Source organism: Aphis gossypii, chromosome 2 (assembly GCF_020184175.1).
Source record: "Aphis gossypii isolate Hap1 chromosome 2, ASM2018417v2, whole genome shotgun sequence".
Classification (NCBI taxonomy): Eukaryota; Metazoa; Arthropoda; class Insecta; order Hemiptera; family Aphididae; genus Aphis; species Aphis gossypii.
In genome coordinates, this window is record NC_065531.1 from 19,784,585 (window position 1) to 19,803,644 (window position 19,060).

Here is a 19,060-nt window from a genome sequence, read left to right on the forward strand (position 1 = left end):
CTAATGTAAAATATAAAATTCAATTTTTAATAATATTTTTGTATTTTAATGAAAGCTTTTTCTTTTTATACCTACTTTATCTCTTTCTCTACAAAATATATAAAAGAAACTGAAAAAATGCAATATATTTATTCAAGATAAACCTCAATAATTTGTAATTATTAGGCAAGATAAATTTGTCCATTTCGTTGAATAAATATAGATTATAATTATATAACAGTTACGTATTATTATTATTTTTTTTTTTTTTTAATTACAATACAAAATCAATTCAATCAAAATCTGATTTTGCATAAAAAGTCTCATTTTTATTTTAATTCTTAAAGTACTTTTACCTCTACCTCCTTTGTTAAAACATATACTAAATCCAATTTTCTACTGGAAACTATCGTCAAAACTAAAGAATTTTTATTATTCCAAAATATGATGATGATAAAAAAAAACGTACGAATCAATTGTTGAAACAATAAATCGCTAATCGCTTTGCTCAGAAAAATCTAAAATTCTAAAATACAAACACAGCGTATTATTCATGTAATTTAATTAACCCAAATATTGTTAGCGTTGGTTCCGACTTATTCAAATACCGTTTATCAACTTCGAACATATTTTCACTTTTGAGAATTTAAGAATTAAATAAGCAAATATTTGCATTGCTCCTAACACAGCTGCTTTGCCGTTGTACGTTATTGGTTTGAATAAATAATAATATTAACCAAATTCAATATTATAAATTTATAAATGTTCCAGTAATATACTAGTATTATACTTTCATTTTTGTAAGTTTGTGTTAATAAATCAATAAATCAATTTCTCTTTAACCGTGGAAAATATATTGAAATGACGTCTGTTTTTAAATCAACTATGAAACCAATTTTAATTTTATGTAAAGTTTTCGGTTTGATTAGAATTTCATACACATTTGAATCTACTGGATTATTAGTCCACAGTAGTAATAACACAACACATTATGCATTGCTTGAAATAACCAGAATGTGCGTCTTGATATTGTTTACTTACATCGTTTATATTAGAGGATTTTATTACATAGTGTATTTCCGTTTAGTTAAATTTTGGATTGTCATTATTACATCAAGATTATCAGAAATATGGATAATTAAGTAAGATAAATAATATATTTAAAATCTGTTTTAAATTATTTTAACGTCAATGGTGACAATTTTATACTAGCATTAAGTGTTATTCTTATTAATGATTTTTTAAGTTGTTGATAATCTTATAAACATATTATTACTATGTTTATTTGTAAATTATAATATTTTTTCACAGTTTAAGAATAAAAATTCTTATTCGAAAATAATTTACTTAATCTATCTTGTAAAATTTTTATACTGTTTAATTTTGTATGAGACAATAAAGAATTATTTATTTTAAACATTATGATTTTAAATTATCATGATAATAAACTAATTAATATATTCATTGTTTAACTATAAATTATTATTGATTTTAAGTTTTTAAGGTATGTTTAAGGGATCCGTGAGAAGTGTTTTTAAAATTTTATTTAGAGTACAATATGCATTGTATAATGTATAACATACAATACATTCTATGAGTATAGAATCTAAAGACCCAACTTTTAATATACCAACTATTAAGCTAATTTGTTTTTAGTTTTGAATAGTTTTTTTTATTTAAACATCCTAGCTTAGCCTAGCGTAGCCTAACCTTGTGATATATTTAACGTATTTCGATTAATTTGAGAGAAACGCTGATTTCATAAAATTATTTAATTTGTTTAATATTTGATAATCTCAGCAACTTTAATTGCTTAATATTCAACTTTTCATTCGTTTTTTAAGGTTGATCAATGAAATCATAGAGTTTGATCAAAAACTTACACTTCTTTCACCAGCATTTATGGTTCGTCATCGTTCACTAAGTAAAAAAAGATGGATCATTATTGCGACTTCGTTATTTTTATATCTTATTGGATACGAAGTGTGTGCTTTATACTTATGGCAGCTGAAAACTGTAAATATTAGTACTGTACCAGTGTTATTTTTTAGTATGCCATATATAACAGACTTTGTGGTTATTATCACAATTTGTTTTTATCTCAATAACTTAAGCTATAGATTTCAAACATTAAATGATTTCTGGAAATGTCTTCCTACTGGATTAGTCCCCACTCACAATGAATGGACAAATTCTGAAATAGTTATGTTGGTAGAGAGCATTAGGTTATTGCATGCTAAACTATCTGAAATATTAAAAATATTCAATTTAAGTTATGGTTTATTGCTGTTAGGTTTCTTTGTATGCAGCTTTGTAGATTTTATGTACATATTTTATTTGATGATATATCATGAGCTAACTACACCAAAAATTAGTTTTACCCAAAATATTGTAAAATATTTGCCACTACATGTATTTAACATACAATTAATAGTTTTTTTGGTATCCATCATCGTTGCTGTTTCATGGATAAAAGAAGAGGTAATGTAAAATTTTATTTAATGTTATTAACTAAAATAAAATTTGCTATAATACATTACAAACGTAAATTATTATCATATAATAGTAAAATGTTTATTTAAATAACATAATTGTGGTAATAAATCGTTAAGATCTTCATTTAATATTAATATGCTTCATTTCAAATACATATTTTAATTTAATTTTGTTTTTGCAGAGAAACAAAATAATATCATATTTACGTTCAAACCGGATTTCAAATTTACCAGTGGACACAAAAATACAAGTAAAATATATTTTGTATTGATTACCTACGTGTTTACATTAATTTACCTTAATGTTGGTGATAGTAGCAATAAACGTACCAAATTAAGAGTCAATTTATGTAGATACAAATAATATAGTTTATTGAGATCTCTGTCCCTTTTACACTGTTTAAATAATCCAATTTCATTTTTTTTTACATTAAATATATGTACAATAATATAATATTATAATATATTATATGATATTATAATACGTATACCTAATATCATAATATGTCTATTAGGGGTAAAATAAATGTATGAGTTGCGGGTTAAGATATATTATTATAAATACATAAAATAAATATGACAACATTATTTGAGAATAACTGCAATCACATTAATAATGAATAATTATATGATTAATGGCCAATACTTGTACAGTGAAAAGAGCTTAAATGAATTTCTTTTAAAAATGATTTATTACAAATGGGTAACATCGATTTTGAATACAACAAAATCGTTAGGTAGTCATGTTATAGAAATAATCGTGAATAATATGATACATAATTACTGAATTATTGAATTTATATTGAATTAATAATATTCTATGGCTCAGAAATCTGTCTCATAGTCTTATAATAAAAGACTATTGGAGTAAACTAGGGCAGTAACCTATTTTCGTTCAATTCACCTATTGACAAATTAGTTTTTATAATTTTATTGTCAGTTTTCATTTTCAATAATCGCCTACCGCTGAAAAGTCGTTGTATTGAAAGGTTAATTTTATTAAAATGCAAACAGGTGATGGTTGTTGGAATACAGTGACACCGAACTAAATTCGTTAAGGTGTGGCAATGTACAATAACTTATTCCTAGTATTCCCACCTACCCCTACAGAGTAAATAAAACCGAAGTTGTGAGTAGAAAATGCAAAGGCCTCCACACCCCACCAACTTATTGACTACCTACGAAATATTATTTTTACAAATTATATTATTCTACTGCATCATTTTTTCATTTTAGCATTATTTGATAAATTATTATTATTATATTACACTGATAATTAAATACTCAAACGGTAGGTACGCTATTTGTTAATAAAAGTAACACAGGAATTATTTATAATATTATTATCATTTAAAAACAATGTTGGCAATAAAAACACAGGTTTAGTTATTTGTAATTTATAATAAAAATAATATTATACTGATATTATATTGTTTTTGTATTAGCTGTTTTATTGTACAATATTGTATACTTAAAAATTGTACTTTATTTTTAAATTAAGTGACGCGCTCCTGAGCCGCCGCTGCAGCGTTCAACGCACGCGTTAACTATATCCATCTCCGCCTTTGTACGTAGAATCCCACAGCCCGAGAACTTTCATTAGAACAGAGTATAACAGTATGTGTATTTATCTATAAAAATTAAAACTGATTTCTGCATTAGGTTAAAATGTTTATGAATCAAATAAATGTTTCGGAATTTGATGAAATATCAGCATTCGGATTTTTCAATATCAATTTAAATTTAGTCGTATCAGTAAGTACCTATAATTATTATACACACGAATCATGTTTTTTTGTCATTATTTGAATTTATGCATTTCCCCATTAACTGTGCAGAACATCATTCAAAATACATTTTTCACTTGATGATATTTAATTTATAAATTGCATTAATAATCAATTAAATCCTAAGTGTGATGAGGATTGTAATATTGATATTGCTTGATATTGTATTATATGTGTTTTTTTTAAAATCTTTTTTATGTACCTATGTCATTACTTTTCTGAAATGAGACCATTTGGTCCAATTATAAACTCTTTGACGACTATTTCCACAGTGGAAAATGTAATCTAGTAATACAAATCCAAATATTTGTCTAATATTATGTAGGTAGTAAATAGTATCTAATTGTGAAAAATAAACATTTTTACGTACTACACGTTTTTTACAATCTCATTGAATTGAAATTTTGTTTTGTATATAGATACTTGTATTACTAATGACCGGATTAGCATCATTGATACAAATGAGAAACCATCCAATTATTACTGCTATGATCAACAATACTCAATCATTTTACACAATTTGGGTAATTTATTGAGTTTTAAATTGTATAAAGCCTTTAATATTTGAGATTTTATATACATTTTAATTTTTTAACGTTATTTATAGTTTGTTTTATGGATTTTTTAGAAAAATGAAAATTCAAACGCCAGTCGTTCAAGAAACATTACGCTCTAATCAAATAAATTTTAGAAGTATACAATTCGCTTTTTGTCGCGGACTAAAATATGCCTAATAATTAATAGTATTATCACTTTAAAAAACGACATCACAATCAATATTTAAAACTCAATAGTAATTTTAATAAAATACTTTTAAAGTTTAAACTCATTATTATTATTTGTGGATGTAGAATTAAATTAATAGATCAATTTTATAATACCAATGATCATAACGTTGAGTGTACACTGTACATCGAGATTCCATGAACTTTTTATGTATTGAATTCGGCGGCTCATGTAGATAATATTATAAACTTTCACTAAATATATTGGATAACGAGAGGGTCAGTTCCTCTAGAGTAATGGGTATATTAAATTTGAATTAAATGATATTCTGAACGGAGACGGTAAACAACCTATAACACTAAGTATACATCATAATGTTTTTTATACATTTATATTTATGTGTGTATATATTACTATTTAAATTTTATATTGTATATAGGTACTAGCTGTTACTAAGAGTTAAGATTGATTTAATATTTATCTAAAACATTTCATTTATAAATATTATTATTTATTTAGTTATTAAAATAATAATATGTGGTATATAATATCACATTGGTTAAACTTCTTCTCTTTACAGATGATATAAAAATTGACTTTTAAGTGATAATCCTAAATTCCTATTCAATGTAGGAACTATTAATTTAATTAAATTACCTTGTTTTCCTTGAATCTCGCCATCTCGGTCCCTATTTATTATGTTCTCCGTCGTTGAACTTTGAACATCATTAATTTCACCGAAGGTAAAGCTTTAAGACTCTTGGAGTTTATTTAACGCAATACTAAATACTTTTCCACTGCTCGCATTGTCTTCGGCCATTATATTTTACATTATTACGAAGTACATACATTGGCTACATTCGACATTAAAATAAAGAGTGGCAGTATGGCATTCAGGCATACTTACTAGGCTAAAGATGAACTCAAACTCGAGCGTATTCTAAGTAGGTTTTTTTCTTACGTTGTCTATTTTCTCGAGATAGCCTATATTATGATTATTCCATAATAATATGTAGTACATTGGATATGCCATTGATATCATCTCGTCGACAAGATACTGACAAGCACTTATAACCTCACTTCTATGAGTCACCATAGATGCCCCTGATCTCTACAGCATAAGCTTAGACCTTATACTAAGTATACTTTTACTAGTTATAGTAAAAGGTCTATGAGCATAAGTTTTCGTACGCCTCTCTTATTCTCCTACCCTTATTCACTACCCCTTTCAAGTACCAACCCACAATACATCCTATGGACGTATTGTAATATTTAATACGTAATATTTGTTTAAGTTTTAATATATGAGTATTGAGTATAAATATGATAGTTATAAGTCACTGAATAATGGTAGTACCTATGTAATATTAACATTAAATTTATATTTTATACTGAGGTGTCCTTATTGTTTGTTTTGTGTTAATGTGTATTATTTAAAACTATTACTGTAAATTGAATTTATTTTGTAAATCTGTAATAATTGCTGATTGGCGTTTAAAAATAAAATAAAATAAATTTATATCAAATTTTTTTTCAGTTACTTCCCCAAAAGGTGATAACAGGCAATAATTTAAAGAGTATGATACTTTTACTACAAATTAGTTATCACAGAATTTGAAATAGTAATCCAAATAAAAAGCTAGAAGCTGTTCCAATATTTTTATAGTATTTTTATACAGTAATAACACTTATCCTCTCAAGAAGAAATCTAATAGATTTAAAATATAACAATGTATTATTTTAAGTTAGGAATTGACACATTACTTAAAAAAGAAAATGACTTCTTATAAGAGAATGGAAAAATATCAATGCAATCAGAGAATATGAAACGAGAGTATATAGGAATTATGTGAATGAAAATAATATTAATAGTTAATAATACAATTAAAAATGTATTAACAAATATCGTCATTTTTTATTTTTCATTATTCATTAAAATAACCATATTATACTTTAAAATAAATAAAATAAATTGTGGTTTAATTTTTATAAATAATGTAATAGTTATTAGCTTGAAGGTAATTATTTGGTAATTTATAAAATCAATTTTATCACACAACTAACAACTAAAACATAACATAACATTCAATATTAAGTCTCTTAAATATTAGTTTTATCATAAAAATATAGTTCTAAAAACATAACACGATCTAAATAATAAGATTGGGGCATGGATTTTAAATATTCTTGGTGATGAGACTTCAATGTGTTTGATATTTGTTGAAACCAATGTAGCAAAATTGAAACTCCCGATAGAATCTAAAAAATATATTATAAAAATAATAAGTTTTAAACATAACTTCCGGAGACTAATATAAATGTATAATTTCTTTTTAATTACCTCATTTTTTATCATAAAGGATTTGACATCACCTAAGTTATCATGTTTACTCATTAAACTATTATGATTATAAAGACAAAATAATTTTATATTGACATTGACTGCTTTATTATTTTGGAATCTCATAATTTTAGAAATTAACTCCAAGACATTTGACTCAATCGATTGGAAATAGTTATCAATTGAAACATGTTCTGGTGAGAGTATTCGACAACTTAAAAAACGGTCATCACATTGAACTCCATTTATTTGTATTTTATCATTCTTTAAATAACAAAGTGATATTTTATGTGCAGTTGTCTCTAAATGATGGTTATAATTTTTTTGAATTACGTATACACAACATTGTTTACATCGTATCAGCTGCAAAGGTTCAGTCTTTTGAAGATTATCTAAAAAAAAAATAATATATATTAACATTGTTGTTAACTTTTTAATAAAGAAAGTAAGATACACTAGCCAAAACAATAACTTTAGTACAGTAACGTTATCAAAAATTAACATTTCAGTGATTCTAGTGCTAGCATTAAAATCAATATGAATGTTCCTAACAATTTTTGGTAATTCTTTTTTGTAAGTCATTAAAAAAAAAGCATAAACTAAATAGGTATTAACAAAAAATTATCACTGTAAAATTAGTACATTTCATGTTTTTCTCAGGTCTAAATGATTTTATGTACAATATTATACTAAAAATTAAAATAGCTTGTAAAACCAATAAGAATTTTAAATAATACTTTTATTCTTATTAAATTACCAATTAGTAATATTATTTTAGGTAATTTACCATGATTTTGTATGATTTATTTATAGAAATATTAATGTAAGATTACCAGAGTTAATGTGATTATTGATTATTTCATTATTATGACTAATCTCATCAAGTGATTTTGATACAACTTCATTTTCAAATAATTTTTTTACTAAAGTTATTTCAACATAAAGTGTTTCTTCTAGAGTCCAACTAGATTCTGAAGTTTTTAACGCATTACATTGAAATAAAAATGAATTCACAATATCCTTGTACAATTCATTTACAGTGGTGTTTTTGGTCAATTTCTGAAACATTAATATAATATAAAATCTGATCTTTAATAAATCAAAAAATATTGTAAAAATGAATATACCTTATTATATACATCAAAATGTTTCACTTCAGCAATATTTTTGTTTTCTACATTCAAACTATCTTCATGATAAAGTGCAAAATAATGTATATCTATCATAAGTGCATTATGCTCTAAAAGTAAGTGGTTCACTAAAATGGTAAAATCCTGTTTGATAGATTTAAAAAACTCTTCTGTAGTAGCATTTACAGAACATGAAAATATTCTATAGTTTTCAAAATCAATACGGTCTTTAAAATATTCTTCATATGCACTTAAGTGTTTGGTAGTTTGAATATGTTGATTATAATTGCATACATGAAAAAATGTGTCACACACATGACATAACATTTTCTCATTGTTATCTTGAGAAGACATATCTGAATAACCTAAAAAAAATAATAAGTTAAAAATATCAAGTCAATAAATTCACACCTGAATTTAAATTTTGTTATATGAATTTTATTAATTATAAAAAAAAAATATTAAAATATAATACAAATAACATGAAATCATTAATTATTAATATATAAATAATTAAAGATTAAATTATAAGCATGACTATACTAGTTTCTAGTACTTCTTACCTAATTGAGAAAACAATAAAACTAAATTTTTTTTTAAAAAAAATTGTTTAAGGATTTAGATACTAAGAAGGGTTTAAAAGTGGACATCAAAAAGGTTGGGAAATACTGATTTAAGCAATAAATAAAATTATAAAATGACTAGCATCATAAAAAAACCTGCTCAATCAAGCATTTAAAACGGTATAAAAAAAAAAGTACAGATATTAAAGATAATTAATAAAAAATAATTAAAAACAATACTAATATATACAGAATGTCCGGTGAGAATTTTTTACTCATTGAGATATCTTTGTGTTGCTTCAGGAAATTTTAATACTGCAGTAGGTAAATCCTCACGGGATACTCTGTTGAAATATAAAAAACATATAAGTCAATAAATAATAGCGAAACTTACCATGTTTAATTTGTACAACTTCATTTTTTTCTATATTTTCGATAATATTAGTATCATCAACTGTAATATTAATATCTTTTAAGTATCTTTCTTCTGAATTGGCATTGAGATCAACAGGCTTATCTACTTTAAATTCCATTGTATCATTAATATTTGGAATTTTGATATCTAAAATAACAGAAACTAAATATTATCTAATAATTTCAATACTAATGAATTGTACAATTAATATATAAAGATGTTATAATCTTAGTTTTTTTGTTTATTTTAATTGTAAATATACAACCATATTTTATGAAATATCTCATACATTATTATAATATTGTACAATTATGCTTACCCTCGTCAAAATTAGTCATGATTTGTTCACCTGTTTCCATATTTTTTGACAGAGTATCTAGATTAATGGAATTACTATTTTCAACATCCATAATTGAATGTAATGATTTTGTTTCAGATGAGTTAAATGTATCAGTTCCATTTAAAACTTTAAAACCTGAAACAAAACATATCTTAGAATTTGGTGGGGGGTACAAATTTATAATCAAATTGTACCATTACTAACAAAAAATATACTATACAATAGTTGAAATGTTTACAGAAATTACAAAAACAAACAGTTGGGCAAACAGTTAACTGACAATTTGGTAATTGTTTATTGATATGGCATAATATGCAGTTTGTTCATCACCAAATAATCCGAAAAGTGATTTGTATTTTAAAAAGTATTATTCAAAAACCAGAACACTACACCATTAAAATATCCAGTTGGTAATAAGAGCAAATATTTTAGTAAAAATTTAATAGTTTTGATATAAAATTATTTTTAATTAACTATTTGCTCACAGTGCCTTCATGAAAAACGTGCCTATTATTTTAAAAATTGTACTGATATTGTTTGTAAGATAAGATAAACAATTTAACTTTTAAGATTTGTATAATATATAAATAATAAATAAAAAGTAATAGAATTAAACATATTTAACTATAAGAAATTATTTGTTCAAAGTTTATTCTAGATAGATTTTAAATTTTCAAACATGCATAAACCTATATTAACATAGTTAATGTGAAAAATAAATTAAAAAGAGACATTAGTACAACCTTTGATATAACTATTAACATTCAGTCTGGTATTATGTAGTTTATTATAAATACCAAACCTCTAATTTTATTGATAATTAATAAAAGTTGTTATTCAATAGTGAAAACATTTAAAACATAGATAATACTAGAATGTCAATAGTAATACATTAAGAAAAATACAATAACATAAAATACAGAAATAGCTATTAAATATTACAGAAATTCCAAAGGAAGTAATATTAAACATTTAAACAATACATAAAATGGTTCTCACTTTATCACTTGAATGATACTAGTAATGTTGTACAGTTTAAATATAAAATGTGTGCTCAGTTAATTTTTAAACAGTATACAATATAAAATAATAAAAATCTTTTCATAAGTTACCATGATTTATAAATTATAAGAAATTATAATATCCATACTGTAATTCAGTGGCGGCTCGTGGTATAGTACAGAGAAGCACATGAACCAGTGAACCACCGAACAAAATTATAAAAAGAATTATTAGATTCCTATAGTAGTATAGTAACATATAATTGATTAATAAACATATGATCTGTAATAAAAAAAAATATATATTAATAAAAAAAAAAAGTTTTGCCGCTTTTATGTTGAGAATTGTGTCTATAAACGATTAAATAATTTGCAGAGCATAAATTATTTGTGCTCTGGGCAGCCATGTAAGAATTAGCTACATACCTCGACACATCAGTTAGTAATATATGGTGTTTTTGAGGGTATTTTGGATCACATTTTATGTATGCACAGAAATTAATTTTATAGTGCTGCGATATTGAGTGGTTTGTTTTAAATTAAATAAATAGTACCAAGTAGGTACACTATTTTGGTATGTACCTACAACAAAATTTAATAAATTAATATTTTTACCATCTTACATAGATATTTTATACATTTTTCGTGAACCTCACAAGCCACCACTGCTGTAATTTTAATTTTAGATCACTTAAAAATCTTATAATCAATTAACTTATTAAATTTAGTCACAAAGTAAAGGTATCAGATTATTAAATTACAATTTTTTCATTCCATAAACTATATTGAAATGATTGTTATAAAACAACTTACATTTCTCCCATTAAACTTTATTTAATATACCAAAATGTTTGTGATTTGCAAACGCTCACTTTGAACAGCCGACGAGTCGGTTAGCCTCTCATTAGGCGACGATGGTGGCGTCGGTAACCTAACCTTCGCCGTGACAACCGTCGTCCTATTCTGTCCAGGTATCTCTTTACCGTTTGGCGTCTGGGGCGAGTGATTGTGTATTTTACGGGGAAAGTACGCCACTAGCTTTTTGCCAGAGACGTCCCGGAACACGACGAACCTCTTCCGCCGCCACCGTTTTGTCCGAATGGCTGTGATGACCAATTCTCCGGCGCAACCACGTTTCGTGCACTTCCACAGAGTCCAGTTACCCACTGGTCTACAGGTCCATTTCTTTTCATATGAGTAACCTTTGTATTCGATAACTTCACTTGGCTCTGATGAATCGTCACTATCGAACGCCATCATTACTATGTCACCGTCGCGTAATCCGATAGACACCGAGTTCAGGAATCGGGACACTGACAAACTGGATTTCGAAAACGGGATAACCAACTGATAGAAAAGGAGTAACGACTATTTCACTCTATAGTCTATATAAATATTACAACGATAAGTTGAAGACGGTTGGAAAGAAATAAAGAATACGATAAGAATACGGTTGGCTTATCGAATCACGGAGGCGGGAAAATAATCATAAACTGATAATTTTTATCATTCGAAGCGTGGCCACGGTTGTAGATAGTGTATGGAGGTATGCCACCTATTTTAGTTCATGATAGCAACCATCACGGACCGACCCGACTGAGTTCCAAACAACGACGTACAATAGCAGTTTATAACATGAACTTTATTTTATTGTTAAAATGAACGACCAAACAATATCTTTGCTGTGAAAACTATGTATAGATACGTTTATAAATTCTACGACGGATCTTGTCTCGTCAGTATTATTATTGTATTTATTCTTAGTATTTTTTTTGACCGAATTTGACTCTTCCATCTGAACTTTCTCGCTTTCTCGGTCATAATAACGTAGGTTCTTACATTTTTTTTATTTATAATGATACCTATTCTGTGATTAACGAATCGAACGATAATCTATAATTGCAATACTATCACAGTATCGCTAATCGTTAAATCCACTGTTAACTTATTAATAATTAATAATATGATTACAAATAATATAAACATTATAAGTTAACTAAGTACATAGGTAGGTATACGTATTAAAAATACTTACATGTTGTATTGGACTTATATAGCCAATACGATAGGTATTGCGTATGGCTGTTCCGTATAATGTGTCGCGAGTAGTATGTATTTGTATGTTCTGCGCATTTTTTGCTGCGGAGGTTTTTAAAGTTTAAAGGGGAATATCCCCCTCAAGCCATTTTTTTCTCCGCTGTACCAGGAAAAAACACTGATTTTCAAAAACCATAATGTATGTTCTGCGCACTTTTGAGCATGTTTATATTACAGTTTAAGAACGTGATATAAATGTATCTCGTTATATCTTTTAATATATAAGTATAAAAAATTTGAATATTATCATAATATTACTATCGTTTATACCATGTTATTTATAGTGTTATCTGACGTATATTATAGACAAAATAGATTGATACCGTATTGTTATAATGTTTAAAGTTAGTATTGTATTCAACAAATTGGATATTAAATTATTACTATTTAAAAAAAAAAAAAAATTAGGCAAGTTATAGATATATTATAAATAATATTTAGTGTTATAAGGTTATGTGTTTACCTACTGTTTATATATAATAGAATAAAAAAACTGAAATAATAACAATGAGTACTTACATTTTTGTTTGCGTTGAGATGATTAAAAAAAAAATGTTTGTTTCTGTTATAATCCACTGTGTCCACTTGTATTTACGATGTTTTTTTAAAAAAAATTAATAATATAGTACTAAATGTCCATCTCTTAAAAAATTTATAATCAATTGTATGATAAATTGTATGATGGTCAGTGGTCACGATCGTGAAAATTCGCACAAAATATATTCATACACTTCTCAAAATAATATTTTCAATTCTTTAAGAACTATGTTATTAAAAATATATTTTATTGTGTTACGTAAACGTACATCCACGAATGAATTAAATATATTAAATGGGTAATTAAATAAAACCTTGTATTCGATATTATAATCATGTTAATAGTATGCGTATTAATTTTTAAAAAAAAATCGTCCTACACTTATCAAAATAATATTATCAATTTTTTCAGAACTATGTTATTAAAATATATTATACCTACTGTTTTACGAAAATGTATTTCCGTGAATAAACTAAATACATCGAATGATAAAAAATAAAACACTTATAATCGTTATTATAATCGGTTAATAAACTTCAGACTTGGAATAAGAGGGACAAGAAAGTATGTATATTATAATAGGAAGCCTTTTGATGTATCATATTCAGTATACTTCAACAAGTCTACAGCAACACTTTTACGTTTTTATACACACATAAATTTCTATGTTTATTAAATTGAAATATTTCTAAAAAATAAAATAATGTCGAACTATTCAGTTATGAGTGATGAATAATCTGCAGTTTAAATCGATGTAAGTATAAAAATATATATATTTATACATTTTATATTATAATAAATTCAAATATTTAAATATTAAGTCTTATTTGATTTAATTTAAAGGTAAATATAATGTTACTAATACTTTTTAATGATAACATTTTTAAACATTTCATAAAATTTATTTATAAATCATAGTAACTATATCACGTTCTTAAACTATAATATAAACATGCTTAAAAGTGCGCAGAACATACATTATGGTTTTTTAAAATCAGTGTTTTTTCGTATTACAGGGAAAAAAATGGCTTGAGGGGGATGTACCCCCTTAAACTTTAAAAATCTCCGCAGTGAAAAGTGCGCAGAACATACAAATACATACCTACTACTGTCGCGTATCGCATCTTATCAATTATCTACCTTTAATGAGGCACTACACTTAGGTATACTGTTTCACCAATTATTATTTTTTAAGAACTAAGTTATAAAAATGAAAACGATGAAAAATTCTTCAGCAAAGAGTGCTCTTTCGTCTAATTTCATAAACTCCCCAGATCACGAGGATAAGAAAAACAAAATGCAATTAAATTGTAAAATTCATAAACCTTAAGAGAAAACACGATTCTTAACACGTTGAGTGCCAAAGTATTTATGATGTGTAGTAAATCAAAAAGACAGAGGTTGCGCAATACATATATACATTTTATATTAGGTATTAATTTTTAAATTACAATTATTGTAATAATCTTCTTTTTGTTTACGTAAGATTTACCATTTATATATATTGCGCACACAATTCGAATTACTACCCTCTCATATGTATATCTACACACGCGTACAGATACATGCATTACAAGGAATTCTATTATATAGTGAATTATCTTACCTTAGCTTGACTGTAGACTTGACAGCAATTGAATGCAGCCAGTGTAGAAAAAGTGGATAGGTGTGATGTTAACTCACTCAAATATAATATCAATTAAAATAAAACACAAGTGATATAATATTTACATTGAATTAGGTAATAGGTTTATTGTTTTTAAATTAAGACACGAATAAGCATTTATTTTACATTTACATGAATTGGCTCTCGACGTATGTCCATCACCAAAGGCGCACGTAGGGAGAGTGTCGTTGTGTCCCAGTGCCCGATGGTCAATGGGTGTCTTCTGAGCCGATGGGGTAATAAATTTTGATAATGGTCAAAGAACATAACAATGTCTGGCCACAGATGTCTACTATCGTGTGAACGTATGTGCGACTATGTATATGTATGAAAGGGATTATGATGATGCCACTATTATAGTTATATGTGGCTATCATTACAGATGGGTGTGTTACAATAAGCGAGTTTCCGCGCCAAAATTGAACCGTGACGCGGAAGGTTGACTACGTGTCGAACTGTCGTCATCGGTTCCTCGAGCCCGACAAAATCGATAGCGAAAAACGAGCACTATGTATTAGTATTTTCGGATTACTCAGATTATTATGCTAGTAATCTACAGTACCAAATTATAATAATTTTATCATCAAGAAATAGGTACCTATCAAAATAAATATGTACTTAATTAACGCTATGCAAAATGTAAATACAGAATGTCTGCTAACAGAAATAGGTACTAACTTATTGTTATTGTTATTACACATTCAAGAAAAATATACCTTAACATTATTAAAATAAACTAATATTATTTTTGTCAGCCAATTAGTGACAACACAAATTATATACCTAATATTATTATTTATTATGTTATTGTAAATTAGACCGGTTCTTGTTCGACACCGCCGTCGTCGTCATTCGACGAAAAATAATTATTAATACCCACTAAAAATATCTACGCAAATTCCAAATATACCGATGAAATCACGAGATCCTACTGAATAACTACATATAAAAACCAAAACTGTGCGTCTATAACCGATGAAGTAATATTCTCATAAAGATACACGTAACATTTGACATTTATCCACCGCGGTCCTGGAGACCCGACAACAGTAAGTTATCGACTACGTATCGACTGTGGCAGTGTGGCACTCAACGTGTCTATGTTAGTATGTTATTACTTATGCTACTTAAAACTGCCATATGTTCGAAGTGTTCGGACACACAAAACTATTGTCACCACTATTCGCATTGTGTGAACTGTTGATCAGAATATGCCACTAACAATAGTAACAACTGCTTAAACGGGAGAAACCCTCAAAATGTTCAAATTGCAATGAAAATAATATACAGCCAACTATATAGAGGATACATAATCGCACAACGCACAACCTACAAAGACATACTAAGTTAATAGACCGAAAAACTATTTAAAAAAAAATATATTTCATTCCAACATATGGCGTGCCACCCATATCTCAAATAAATGGAAACAAAGTCTGCAAAATCCAAAAGAAAACCCGTCATGCGCCGAAACCACAGCTAGCGCAATATCACCTGATTAGTGTTATAATCAGTTGATTATGAAATCATAATAATACCGGGCCCATGAAAGAATCTGCCCCGGGCCCCGCAGAACCTCTTGCCGGCACTGCAGGTGGTAGTTCCAAAGTGACCTTCGTATATATATCGAATATTAATATATGTGTATGTATAATGTATATTGTATATAATACGAGTATATATGCTGTACAAGCACTTGAAGATTTTTTCTTTGAAAAGAAAGTGTGATTTAGGTATTAGTTCGGGATTATTTTAATACAACTCTACCCTTACTTACCCTTTTTAACAATGAATGTTAGTGTCGCCCTTAAAAAAAATTGAGTCATCGCTTTTAGTACACTAGTCGTCGTTGCATTTAATAAAAGTATAATATAGTATACAGTATACACACAATAATATATTAAAATATAATAAAATTATAAGATAACGAGATTGATGTGAGAGTTGTTGATGACGGAAGAGAGGAGGGCATCCGGTTAAATAATGATAGATGACAGCGGTGAGAGTAGGAAGTAAGGAGTATGGAGTAAAAAATTGGAAGTGGGAGTAGGACGAGTAGGCTCTCAATTTATACTACTTATAGAAGTTGAAAAAATAAACTACAAACATCCTCCCAGTTTTAATTGTAATCTATTAATATAACTTTTATTGAAAATGGTATAGTATTTTTCACTTTTTGTGACTACTTCGTATACAGATCAAACAAATAAAAGAACACTCATTTTTATATAAATCATAATTAAGATAATTTAATTCAAAATCTTTATTAAAAAAGAAAATCTTTCCCTTTCTCAGAATAATTATTTTATTGGGCTCTGTGTTATGCTTGTGGACTGAACTTACTCAGTGGTTGTTTTTATTTATGCGTAAAACCCATATTATGCAAAATTATTCTTTTTTTTTATAAATTTTAGGTACCTGCAAGATATAACTATCAGGATTAAGCTAAATGTGTTCATCTCCAATTTAGTATTTAATTAAATAAACCCTAATCAGTTAAAATTTATGAATTTATTTAATTTAATTATTATGAACTAAAATATAGTTTACAATATGTTTGTAAAAAAAATTGCCTAATATTTTATTTATTTTATTTTATTGATAGGTATAACAGTTATTGTTATACATTAAATTACAAAAAAAAAGTACTTGTAAGTTGTAGATAACAAAATATTTATTAATTAAAAAGAATTATGTATTTTTGATATTTTTGATATTTTTAAACAAGATATATTTTAGAATTTTAAAATTATTTTGTTTTAGGAATAAGTGAAGCAATTAATAAGTAATTATAATAGGTTATATTTATACAATGATTTGTTCTTTTAATGTCTGTCATCTCTTTTTGGTTTAGACTAATTTATAAATATTTAAACTATAAAACTAATGATTTTTTTTTACCAACATATACATATTACCTATATAATAGTACTTATAAATTACTTTAAATAGCATTTAAATATTTTTAAATGTTAAAATTTTGTCAGTAAGGATTTAATTAAATACTAAATACAAATATTAAATTTACGCAATTACTTTCCTTCTAATCTTCGGAAGGCTCTCAATGTTGTACATTCGAGAATATAATCAAGTACATCGTAATATAAAATCGATAAAACAAATTTAAAAATTATATGAAGTATATTAAGCTTATTGTTCATGCACCTTACCTTATTCACAACTATATATATATGTGTATATATATAAAATATATATATTATTGTGTTGTAGTTTGATGAGGTAATGAGGTAACTCAAATTAAAAAGAACTTTGAACACTTTAATCTAAATCAATACAAAACTCATATATCTTTAAAAAAATAATAGCTCAATTGTCGCTCGCAGGATCCAGTGTTTCTGATATAGCTGGTGCAAAATGTGTGCAGCCATTAATGAAAAAGACAATATTTGATTATACCAGCCAGAGTGGCTAGCGACTTCATCAATGGCCTTTGCGTTCCCAAGAAACTACTTTTATCCTTTAATGGCAGAGACCTTATTCGGACCACCTGCAACCTCTGACGCGGCACACGAGAAAGACACGTGTCTTATACACCCCATTGTATTTGTGTATACAATATGTGAATTTCTACTTGACCTTTATCCCTTTCGTAGGTGACTAAAGACTTATATTATTATTTCTCATCTATTTCTATTTATTAAAGAAACCGTTATCTGACCGTTATTTATTTATTATAGTAAATCTGTTATAATTCAATGATATATTGATATTGGCATATCATTACAATACAGAATTAAGCTTTAAGAACCATTTTTAAACTTTATTAAACGATTCATAGGTAGACTATATAATTCAGTATTCAGTATGTGTGTGTATAATATATATAGGTAATTTAAATATTATTTAAACTAATTCAATTCAATAAAATAAATAATTTAGTTAACAAAATAGTTGAAATATATATACTTTTTTAGTTACGCGTAGATACATTAAAATATTGTTTTCAAATAAAATAAACGTA

General features: G+C 26.4%; 2 protein-coding genes and 1 long non-coding RNA gene across 3 annotated transcripts; 2 read left to right on the forward strand and 1 right to left on the reverse strand.

Annotated features, from left to right (window-relative positions):
- Window positions 1-502: 502 nt before the first annotated feature.
- LOC114129600 (uncharacterized) lies at window positions 503-5,335 on the forward strand. Its single transcript, XM_027994394.2, has 6 exons — window positions 503-1,121; window positions 1,824-2,460; window positions 2,657-2,725; window positions 4,137-4,229; window positions 4,681-4,785; window positions 4,890-5,335. Exons 1-6 carry the CDS (start codon window positions 841-843, stop codon window positions 4,935-4,937), a joined length of 1,233 nt encoding a protein of 410 aa, XP_027850195.2. The 5' UTR covers window positions 503-840; the 3' UTR covers window positions 4,938-5,335.
- A 1,536-nt stretch (window positions 5,336-6,871) lies between these two features.
- On the reverse strand, window positions 6,872-12,650 carry LOC114129579 (uncharacterized). The gene is made up of 7 exons (XM_027994366.2): window positions 11,650-12,650; window positions 9,756-9,911; window positions 9,416-9,583; window positions 8,456-8,823; window positions 8,162-8,387; window positions 7,329-7,720; window positions 6,872-7,246 (listed from the first exon to the last, which is right to left on the reverse strand). The coding sequence occupies exons 1-7, from the start codon at window positions 12,035-12,037 to the stop codon at window positions 7,088-7,090; spliced, it is 1,857 nt and encodes a 618-aa protein (XP_027850167.2). The 5' UTR covers window positions 12,038-12,650; the 3' UTR covers window positions 6,872-7,087.
- Window positions 12,651-13,189: 539 nt separating this feature from the next.
- On the forward strand, window positions 13,190-16,095 carry LOC126550106 (uncharacterized). The gene is made up of 3 exons (XR_007604153.1): window positions 13,190-14,166; window positions 14,429-15,383; window positions 15,461-16,095. It is a non-coding gene; the product is annotated as an uncharacterized LOC126550106 (long non-coding RNA).
- The last annotated feature ends 2,965 nt before the right edge of the window (window positions 16,096-19,060 follow it).